The following is a 12,096-nucleotide window of genomic DNA, read 5'->3' as shown; positions in this document are numbered from 1 at the left end:
TTTCTTTTTATGGTTTCATTTTTATGTTAGACACCTCAAATGCCAAGCCAGATTGGACAGAGGAAATAAAATGTAATGTTGCACAGTGAATTTATGCCAATATGCCCACTTAAATGTACATTTCAGCCTTCTTTCAAAAACTAAGGATGCACAAGTGACAGTAGTAGAACTCAGTGCTACAGTAAGCAGGCATTTTTCATTTAAGCAGTTAGAATACATGTATGTGATATTAAGTGCTCTTGAAGAAAACACTGATTCTAAGCAGAGATCTTGCACCAAATCTCTTTTCCTAATTAATTTTATGGAAATGATCTTAAAGGCCAATGCCATATTTAAAGAAAGATTATGAAAATGAAAGAACAGCATAGCAGTAGCCTTCGAACGATGAGCTTTCAGGTACCTCTAGTCACATAAATGCGAGATTTATAGTTGGGTCCTTACTGCAGGATTTTAATGATTTGCAACCTGGGCCAGGCTGCAAATTAGGGAACCTCTAATGAAAGATATGATTATAGAAATCTGATTTTACTATGAATTTTTATTTTGCCCATCAGCCACATATATTTCTCTGTGTGATGTCATTTTTCTCTTTTCACCTGGTAGGCATTATTTATAACAGTATTTTCAAAAAATTTACTCATAGAGGACTTAATTACAATAGGTTACAAAAAAAATAGCACTCCTAAATGGAATCTTTCTGTGTAGAATAACTAAATTGCTACTCTGGAGAAAATGAGGCCTTTTAAATATAACAGTCCATCTGACAGTAGTCAATAGTGAATATTTCAAAGCAGATTGTCAAATCCTTAAGATGTGGTCATACATTTCAATATACAAAATGACTACTTTCTAGGAAAGACACTCTTTAGGAAAATTTTTTTCTGGGTTTTGACGGTGGTGATCTTGAAAATTTTAATTTTCTCCTGGTTTGTTCAATGGCACATACCATCCTTACTGTCTATACTGATATTTTGTTTTGTTGATATCGGGAATTTGGCCATTCCAATAGCTCAAACAGCATCCTTTAGGATCCTTAGACAAAGATAATATTTTCTTTTGACTCTTTGGATAGGCTGCTGTGTGGTTTTATTGGATTCCATATGCTCCTAAATCCTAATAGGAAGGAATGAAAGTGCCAACTTGGCTCTCTTTTAGGCCGCTCATTCATTTAAATTTCAGAAGTTGTAGAAGCAGAGAAGCAGTGTGGCTTAATGGACAGAGCACAGGCCTGGAAATCAGAAGGACCTGGGTTCTAATTCCAACTCTGCCATGTGTCTGCTGTGTGACCTTGGGCAAGTCACATCACTTCTCTGTGCTTCAGTTACCTCATCTGTAAAATGGGGATTAAGAGTGTGAGCCCCGTGTAGGACAGGGACTTGCTTAGAACAGTGCTTGGCACATAGCACTAAACAAGAACCATCATTATTATTACAAGATATGTCTCTTCTCATCTGTCTTTTCTCCTTTTGCAAAATTTCTCTTTCTATGAATCTAACTCCAGGAATATTCACCAAGTAGCTGCCTTAGCCAGACCCAATTCCTAAAGTCCCTTTCTGATTTGATTTGAATCCAGAAGAGTCTTCCTGGACTCATTTAAAGAAGGATCATTCACATGGCCCTTTGCAAAGGTCTTACTCAATGTGCAATCGACCCATGTCCGGTGGCTCAAATTAGGCAATGTTTGTAATGCTATAGAAATATACATTCTTGATGCAATGGTTTGCTACCATTTGGCAATACTTTCCTTCCCAAAACACGTTAAGCCAAATATAAAATGATCCTTTGCCATAGTAACCAAAATCTGCACCCGTAGGTTTTCAAAGATACTAGAAGAAGTACACAAACTGACACCTAGCTATCTTTAATTAGTCTGGGTAGTGGTATTACGTATTGGCACCCTTTCTTGGCTAAGTGCAGCAAAAAAAAAAAAAAAGGCAGGCATCCTAGTAGACCACAATCTGTACAATAAATCAGTAGAATAATGTTGTAATTTTTAAAAAGACTCCATGTGTTCATTTGTTCAAATCACATTTTCTCTAGAAGACAGTCTAAACCATGTGTTAAAATATAAAAATAAGGCACAAAACAAAAATTAGCAGCTGCTGGCAAGATGTTACCTCCAAAAAGAGTGCTTAAAATGTATGTTGATAAATAAAAATTGGTATGTGTATTTGGCCTAGTGTCAAACCAGTGTAGTATACAAAGGGTAATTTTTAGCTATTTGCAGAGTTAAAAGAACCATACATTGGCTGACAGTAGAGAAATGCATCTGACTTTGAAGTGTCCTCTGTGGATTCAATTCCTTCTATCCTTTTTTTTTGCCCAGATTTCACTGGTTAAGTGGGGGTATTTCTCAATGACACCAGTTCACTGGGGCTCCAAGCTAAGTTCTATCCTTTTAGAAAGTAAGGATTGCCTGAGGCTGCTCTCCTTTCTATGATCTAGAACCCATGGTGTACAGTGAAAAACACAGGGTGTTTAGACTAAAGCCGATGGTATCTACATTATTAGGGCCCCAGGTGGGTGCACCCAGTAAGATTATGCCAGTGTGTGGCAGCAGACAAGACCATGGCCCTACTCTCAGGCAGTTCTACTGGCCCCTGAAGGCATAGAAGGAGTCTGTGAAAGTCATTTTCTGCAGATTTACAAAGCCACAGACCAATAAGAAATTGCTATTTGTTAACACTCTGTTTATCATACAGTGCAATGAAACCAAAACCTGGTCTCCTTTTAAGTAGAATTGGGTTAAAGATAATTCTACTGATGGTAAGATTTTGTTTTTAATGGAGTTGATCTCTCTGCCATAGGGCAAGAACTAGGGACAATAAGAAACTTCTCTTCACACCCTGTTCAATTGACATTGAGAGAAATCTAAAGCTCTGTCTCCCTTTAGGTGGAGTAGGGTTAAAGATAATGCTGCTAGTCGGAGGTTTTCTTTATCAGTGACTGCAAGTGTGGCCCATAAAGCCAATAAGTGACTGAAGGTCATTTTCACATAAAAACTCCCCTTGCATATACTATGCATAGGGCCTGTCCTGATTACCTCTTTTTATCAACTAATAGATAGTAAATGAATTCCTGACCCCTGTTAATGCATTTATCCAAATATGTTGGCTCACATTAAATTATTTCTTTATTCTAGATAACCTAAACTGGAATTTCAGTAACCTGTAGATCTCTCATTAGCCCCAAATTAACCCTGCTTTCCAGTCTTCATAGATAGTTTTAGGAGTGAACCAAACTCACTCACTTTTGGAATGGTGATTCAATCGCCCCCCTGCTGGCCCAGCAAATGCTCATTTGCACTATTTCAACATTGTTTTCTATGTTCAAACAAATCAAGAAAAAAATTGGTTCTAGGCAGAGAGGCTTTTCTTAATGACTCTGGTGCCAAATTAGCATTAATTTTGGATCTCATCTTTGGAAACTATAGCACTTGCAGCTAGCCTTCCTAACTAATAGAAGGGAAAGAGTAAGTTGTTAAAGTAGAAAGAAAGTCTTCTGAAATTCTGAGCCTTGAAATGAAACTAATTTTTAAAAATTGTATTTAAAACTTCTGGTCACTCTCAGGTCTCTGAAAACCACATAGGAGGCCCTCTGAGAGTTATTGAAAGAAAGATGATCTCCTGCAGGAAATCATGTATTTTAATATGCAAATTTTGCAGTGGCTATTTTGGAGATGCTTGAGAATTGTACTCACCTTCATGCGCCTTATGGGTTGGATAAACTTTTCTTAAATTATGTTTCTTTGGTGTGAATGCATTCAGAGTGGGCTCTCACTTCAAGGTAAGTTGGTAGCTATTATGCATGAGAGATTGCCGTGGAAACATCATATTTTGTATTAATTGCCAGGTGAAAGATGCATAATAATGACTGCATGACTTGCCCCTTAAATGTATATACAGCATTAATGATCTGAATTTAGTACTGCATTTGTTAATATTAGATATAAATTCATTCTGACACATTTACAGGCCCAGTCTCAGAAGCATTTAGTCATGTAAAATACAATCGTCATCCGAAAATATTTACTTATGCTCTCATAGATTTCAGGCAGGGTCTCATAGTACCTAGCCCTCTCTCTTTTGCTAAGTGAGAGTCTGTCTTGATGTAATTCTTTTCTTAGAGTGATCATCAAAGAGAAGTGCTAATTCTCGCTGAGTGTTCACTGTGCAGTCATCAAATGGCAGTTGTATACCCAGTGGGGCTATATCATGTCTCTGTAAACTGCTCAAATCTTCCCTATCATGGCAAATTAAATTTGGTTTTAATTTGCATTCCATTTCTAGTGTTTATCACCAGCTACTTCACATTTTTAGGGCAAATGAAAATAACTCGTTTTATAAGTAAAAGACTGGTGTCATAATAAAATAGTAAGGCATTAAGAGAAGGGCACCTTTCCCCAAATATTTATGTTATCCTATGAGTATTAAAATTTTTCAAGAACTTAGAAGAATTCCCTCCATTTAAAAAATATGCTCATCCTGAATTCCCAGGGGGTAGCTGATTAAAAACCTTTCAAATGACTGTCAGATTCATAGGTCTATTTTGACCCCGTTAGGACAGATGTTGGTGTATTGCTTTCAGAAGGCTGTAAAGCTTACATTTCACTTATGGAAATGTCCTGGTGCTTTCTTCCCACTCGAAGTAAATGACCAAACCACAATACACTGTGAGATAGCAATGGGTCTTCGAACATTTAAACTAACAATTACAATGCGTCTTCAATTTGGATGAGTCCTTCAGCTAGCAAAGTCATTTCGGGTGGCAGTAGCTACAGATGAGCTCATGAGGACCAAAATTAATTGAAGTGGGGAAGAAATAAATGGGGGAAAGCATCAATATTCACCATGACATCTGCCACTCTACACTGCCAATTTCCTCCGTAGTGAATTTCAATAAATCAGGTCCAGCTCCAGGCTTCTCAGTCACTGGCTTATCTACCTTATCTGAGGTAGTTCCAGACACTTTCAGGGACAGATTAATATTTCAGTTCTTGATCTGACTGGGGAGAAGCACATTATAAGGAATTCTCCAATTCCAAGATCAGCATAAGGTAAAGAACAAATTACTTGTCTATCATAGGACTCCCTGGAGACCTGATATGTTTCAATCCATCAGTCAATCAATAGTATTGATTGAATGCATACTATATTCAGAGCACCATACTAAGCATTTGGGAGAATACAACAGGATTGGTAGACACATTCCCTACCTTACGGGAGCTTATAGTTTAGAGTGGAGAGACAGACATTGAAATAAATTATGGGTATGTACATAAATGCCTGGGGACTGAGGGTGGGGTGAAAATCATGTACTTCAAGGGTAAAGATTCAAGTGCATAGACTATGCAGAAGGGAAAGGGAGTAGGTAAATGAGGGATTAGTTAGGGAAGGCCTTTTGGAGGAGATGTGATTTTAATAAAGCGTTGAAGGTGGGGCAAATGGTAGTCTATTGTATATGAAGAGGGAGGGAATTCCTGGACAGGGGTTATGGGAAAGGGATCAGTGGGGAGATAAACAATATCGAGATACAGTGAGTAGGTTGGTGTTGGAGAAGCAAAGCATACAGGCCAGGATTTGGTAGAAAGTCAGAGAGGTATGATAAGTGGAGGGATGTTCATTGAGTGCTGTACAATCTATTCAAACAAAACATTTGTGGTAAAATTGCTTGTGGTTTAAAAAAGGCAAATAAGGAAATCAAGGAGGACAACCATGAAATTGCTCCCTTGGTGGCATGATGAGTGCATTCCAGACAATGTACACCATTGTTCTGACCCGAGATATGGTCTAGTAGAGAGATCGTGGGCCTGGGAGCCAGAGAACCTGGATTCTAATCCCTGTTCCACCATTTGTCTGTTGTGTGACCTTGGGCGAGTCACTTAATTTATCTATGCCTCAGTTCCTTCATCTGCAAAACAGGGATTTGATGCCTGTTCTCCCTCCTACTTAGGCAGTGAGTCCCTTGTGAGACCTGATCATCATGCATTTACTCAAGGGCTTAGTAAAGTGCTTGGCACATAGTAAGCCCTTAAAAAATACCATCAACCCCTCCCCCCGCCCCACCTCCCCCACCAAAAAAAGGAAAGAACTTGTTTTTCTTTTCTCATATTCCTCTTCCTTTCATGCCTTAAATCTCTACAAATTATGGGTCTCAGGTGCAGAATATTATCCATAGCACTGATAGATCAGTACATGAACATTATGCACTGAGTGCTTTCTGGATGCAAATTACTATACTAAGTGCTTGGGAGGGTACAAGTGAATGTCTATTATGGCAGAGCACTGTACATACAGTAACCTGCCATAAGACCTTCCTGTACTCTCCATTTTAGTTAGAACCCTATTGGGTAACTAGGAAGTGTTCATCCAACAGTGTGAGCCTGTTTAAATTCAGTGTGCTGGGATGTTGGAAGAAGTAGTTTTATGTGTTTGTACACTGCCTTGGACATAACAGGAGCTACAGCTCTGAACCCCATGTGGGACAAAGGGACTGTGCCCACCCTGATTGATGTGTATCCATGCCAGTGTTCAGAACAGTGCTTGACCAATCCTAAGTGCTCAACAAATATGACAATAAGAAAAATAATGATAGCTTTCCTACTCATGTGGTTTAGCAAGATCACAAACCCCAATATTATAGGAAAACTGGAGTTGTTGGACACTGGGGAAATTTACAGAATATGCAGAAAACTGAATTCTTAAGAAACTTGTAATCAAGTGAGGGAGGCAGTAGGCATAAATTGGCAAGTATATCCTAATTAAGAGTGAGAGAATAAATATGAATAACTGACACAAGTAGGTAAATGAATCAATATCAACCAGATATCTATGAGTATTGAGGTGGCTGATGGAATGGCATGCTGGTTGGAAAGTTGGGATCAATCAAGGAATGCCTTCTAAGGTTATAAACAAATATACCCATTATTTTCATAGTGGCACTTAAATTTCCTGCAATCTTGAGATTTTGGGTCCCATGTTTAAACTGTATTTAATTTTAAATTGAATTACAATTCTGAAACACACTTGCATTGTAAAAGAAAGAGCTGTATTTTTACCAAAAATCGAATATAATTTTAGAAAAGAGTCAGGAAAGTGGTAAATTACCTTACAGATAAGAAAACAAAAATCCCACCCTCCCACCCCCCATAAATAGTTATTTAATGAGTTAATCCTCCTATAATGTAAAAGATATCCAAAGTCAAAATTCTGTACTTTCTTGGAATAAATTGTTCCTGGCCCCAAGCAATCATTTATCTGCAAGGCTTTGTAGGATTAACTGTAATGTCTTTGTTGTAAAGGCGTGCTTTTGAATGACACTTGGTTAGGTGCCCAGAGATAATGAGGAATGCTTGTACCAACAAAGAAATGAAACCAATGGATGAATGAGGATGAGATCAAAATATTAAAAATGGCAAATCATCAGCTGTTTCTCTTAGATTCTACTTTGGCCAAATAGCTCTGGAGTTTTCAAATATACCACCTCACGAAGCATGTAGCACCTAAATCGTTGCAATGCCCTGAAGTGGGATTCACCGCAGGACTTCCAAGCTGTAGGTGCTGGTTCACTTTAGGCTATCTTAGGCATCTGTGATGCACCAACCGTTTAAAGATTCTCTCTACATGGCTCGAGTGTGTTTTCGTGCAGTGACCTACAGTGTGTAATGTCCCATCTGTCACTGCCTCCCCAGCCTTTCTCTCTCGGGTCCATGAAGTTCCCCCACTTCGGTGTGTATCATCAGACCCCATTTTCAAGCCCTGTTGCTGTGTCTTCCACCGTACATTTGCTGGGTTTAATTATCTGATATGAGTAGCGTTGACTTTCACAGAATTATATGTGAACTGTAAAATATAGCACAGCTCAAATTTGCAACAGCTGCTTCAGTCATCGAACAGCAATAAATATTCTGTGTCACTTCCCTTTCACAGTTTGTGGTGATGAATGCACAGGACTCCTTCTCGGAGACTTGGCTCGCCTGGAGCAGATGGCTTCGAGCGTCAACCTGACTGGGCCACTCCCAGCCCCCTATAAAATGCTGCACAATTTTGAAAATGTGACTCAGGAGCTGAAGGTATGTTTGCAACTATGGACCATCCTAATGAGTGCCAGGGGCAGGATAAAAGGAGAAACCCATTCAAGACGTAATAGGACATTTTGTGAATAATACATGGCTGGTATTTATGTAGCACTTTTATTCTGAGGACCTCAAAGCACTTCAAGTGCATTATCTAATTTTCCTCGCCACATACCTGGGAGGCAGTTAAGGGGCAGACATTACCATCATTGCCAATGTTGCAGTAATGAGTGTCATTTATTTTGAATTATAGAAAGTAAATCGTGCAATAGTCATTTGTGCACTTTGAAGGAAATGGAGTATGGCTTTGGGAGAAATCAGATAAAGCTGTGTTTAAAAAAAAAAGTAGTCATACCAGACACCTTGTTAAACCATATCCCAAGCTTCTACTGAGTGTCATTTTGTGTAATAACATGTTCCCAAGTTAGATAATGACCGGACACTTGAATATGGAGTGTGAGGTTGTTGGGGTGGTTAAGCCGTGTTTTCAGAAATCATAGGGACAGTTGTGCCCTTATAGAAAATTCATCTCCCAGTTGCTGTCTAATCAGCTGTTGAAATGCATATGAAATGGAATATTTTTCAGCATTTGCTGTCACCTCAGCGGGCACCAGAGAGACTCCTTCAGCTTGCAGAGAGCAACTTAAATACACTTGTGACTGAAATGGATGAGCTTCTGACCAGAGTAAGTCTGTGGGGTTACAAACCTAGTTAAACCATCCAAACTGCTACCACATTAATCCATCACTTATGCTATCCTGCCTTGATTACTGTATCAGGCTCCTTGCTGACCTCTCTTCCTCTTGTCTCTCCGCGTTCCAGTCCATACTTCACTCTGTTGCCCGGATCATCTTTTTACAAAAAATGTTCAGGACATGTTTCCCCATTCCTCAAGAACCACCAGTGATTGCCTATCCACCTCCACAACGAACAGAAACTTCTCACTGTTGGCTATAAAGCACTCAGTCACCTTGCCCCCTCCTACCTCACCCCATTACTCTCCTATTACAACATCCCGCACACTTTGCTCCTCTAATGTGAATCCTCTCAATGAAACTCAATTTCATTTATCTCACGACCAACCTCTCACCCATATCCTGCCTCTGTCCCATAATGTCCTCACTCCCACAGACAATTACTCTTCCCTCCTTCAAAGTCTTATTGAAGGCACGTCTCCTCCAATAAGCCTTCTCTAAGTCCTTCTTTCCTCTTCCCCCACTCCCTTCTGCATCTCACTGACTTGCTGTCTTTATTCATCCCCTCTCCCAACTCCACAGCACTTATGTACCTAACTGTTATTTATTTATATTAATGTCTGTCTCTCCCACTAGACTGTAAGCTCCTTGTGGACAGGAAATGTATCTGTTTATGTCATGTGTACTCTCCCAAGCACTTAGTATAGTGCTCTGCACAGAGTAAGTGGTCAGTAAATATGATTGACTGACTCACTGACTAAACCCAACCCCTCAGAAAGGTTATGTGAAATAGGTAAAAGTAAGGAGCTGATCTTTTGATGATTTCTTACTGTGTATGGCAATGATAATGGTGGTATTTGTTAAGCGCTTACTATGTGCAAAGCATTGTTCTAAGTGCTGGGGGATACAAGGTGATCAGGTTGTCCCAGGTGGGGCTCACAGTTTTAATCCCCATTTTACAGATGAGGGAACTGAGGCCCAGAGAATTGAAGTGACTTGCCCAAAGTCACACAGCTGGCAAGCGGCAGAGCCGGCATTAGAACCCACGACCTCTGACTCCCAAGCCCAGGCTCTTGCCACTGAGCCACGCTGCTGTTGCTGCTGCTGATTTGCAAAGTGTTTCAAAGCATCAAAAACGCCATGTATGTCATCTGTCCTCACATTCCCATCATCTGCAGATTGTTGACTTCTTTTTGGATTTATTCTTTCTGACGTGTCAGAAGAGTTCCAAAGTGCCAGGTAGTTTGGGGAAAGACTAATTACCAAGGAATGAAAACCTTCACGTTGGAAACTTGAATGTCTTTGAGAAAAAAAAAATGGAAAAAGAGTTCAGATTGCTTGTAGGCTTTTTCAAGTGTCTTCCCCAGGAACTGAATGAGTTATTCTGTCTCTTCTGCCACTATCCTCCCCACCTGACCCTACAAAGTCACAAACCCATACATCAGAATCATTTAAAATGATTTTTTTTAATTGAAAAAAACTCTTGAGCTGAAATTTGAGGCCCAACTTCCAAGTCAATGTGTTCCAGGATGGCCTAGAGAGAAGGTAATATCTGTGAAGTACTTTGCTGTCATCACTAGTTCTGGGGGTGGTGGTGGGAGTCCAAGAAAAGCCAAAGTCAGTTCCACTTCCCTCCGGGTCTGCAGAACGTGAGTTCTCTAGAGCAAAGGAAAAAGTCAGACACATCCACTTTTGCATCTCTAAATCCCATAGAGAGTACTGACTCAGAGAAAACATGAGTAGTTCCAAAGCCACACCATCACACTTTATGAGGTCTTAGTGGGGGGGAGCTTTTAGACACAGTGAGAAAATAATTTTCTGTTTTTCACAGATTCTTTCAAGGTTTTATACTGTCTAACCAAGTATCATTGCCTGCCATGTGGGCATGCAGTAGTAGTGTTTATTCGGGGGATTTTTTTTTAAGTAAGGTTTAAAACCCATATCTTTGGAACTACGAGGCAGTCAGTGAAACCTCCAAAAAGATGGAATCCACTTCCTAGAGAAAATTTAAATAATTTAAAATTAAGACTGAATAATTGCCATTTTAATGGTAGTTCTTATTTTTTATGGGGAAAGTTTGCATATCAAGTTTGAGACAAGGCCTTGGTTATTATGTGCTTCAGCAGTGATAAACAGCATTAAGTGTGCCATCTTGTGGTAAAAAAAAAAAATCCATGTGAGGGGAACTCAAATCCTGTCGTGAGATAAAAGAATGAGATGATAAAGCGAAGTTGTGCAGCTCTGGACAGTTTCTACAATTAAATGTAACTCCCTTGGGAAACATATAGTTCTAAAAACTCTGCTCTTCTTTCTAACAAATAACATTTATTGGCACTTGCTAGTGCAAGGTATTTTACAAATTATAGTTTCATTATAACGCTTTCCCAATATGCCACATGAGTAAAATGCAAAAATACAGAATCGTGGGACACTCCTATGAGCATGCAATTCATTAATGAAATCCTTATCATTCACAGCAGTTACTAGGGAGAAGATTACTGTATTTAGGATTATACAGAAGGGTAAAAACACAGTTCCTCCCCTCAAGAAGCTTATGGTATTGGTTCTGAATTCCTTAAATTTCACCTTAAGACTCAGTGTCTGGATCCAGTTGTGAAGAACCAATAGTGAATTACGTCAGAGGACCATATATGGCTAGAACATGATCTAATGATTCGTTATAATCCTCATTAAAACCATAGGTGATCTGTGATGGATTTAGCAGGCTTCCTGGAAGAAGTTTAGAGAAATAGTTTAAAGATGGAAGAAATTTGTTAGGTTTGATTTTTTCTTTGAGTTAAATTTTGAAGATCTCTGATTAGTTTACCTCCCATCCCATTTCACACAACTTCTCCTCACACTCATGAACACTTGTTGATATTCATCTGTTGCTATATAATCTTTTCTTTTGTTAGTCTATCTGTTCTTTTCATCTTTTTTTACATCAGATCTGGGTTTATCCATCTCACCTTCACTTTTCCTCTTAGATTGTGAGCTCCATGTGTGACCGGGGGCTGTGCCAGTTCTGCTTATCTTGTATGTGCCCCATTGTTTTCCCCTCTAGACCATAGGTTCATTGTTGACAGCAAGCATGCTTACCAGCTCTGCTATATTATACTCTCCCAAGCACTTAGTACAGCATTCTGCACACAGTAAGCTATCAATAAATCCCATTGGTTGATTGATTCAATGCCTGGCACATGTTGAGTGCCTAACAAGTATGGCAAATTAATCTTCCCATTAGACAGTAATTTAGAAGGTAGTGATTATAGCTAACTGAAACTACTTATCCTCCAAAATGTCATTTATAAAACGAGTGTACTCAAT

At 39.2% G+C, this 12,096-nt stretch overlaps 1 protein-coding gene across 1 annotated transcript in view; it reads left to right on the top strand.

Annotated features, from left to right (window-relative positions):
- LAMA2 (laminin subunit alpha 2) overlaps window positions 1–12,096 on the top strand; it is a 586,243-nt gene that overhangs the window by 427,072 nt on the left and 147,075 nt on the right. Inside the window, 2 exon segments of the mRNA XM_029049645.2 lie at window positions 7,929–8,071; window positions 8,661–8,759. Of these exon segments, the coding sequence (XP_028905478.1) occupies window positions 7,929–8,071; window positions 8,661–8,759 (242 nt within the window).

This window comes from Ornithorhynchus anatinus, chromosome 2 (genome assembly GCF_004115215.2).
Source record: "Ornithorhynchus anatinus isolate Pmale09 chromosome 2, mOrnAna1.pri.v4, whole genome shotgun sequence".
In the NCBI taxonomy this organism is placed as follows: Eukaryota; Metazoa; Chordata; class Mammalia; order Monotremata; family Ornithorhynchidae; genus Ornithorhynchus; species Ornithorhynchus anatinus.
Note: the sequence above shows the minus strand (reverse complement) of the source record. Positions and strands in the feature narration are given on the sequence as shown.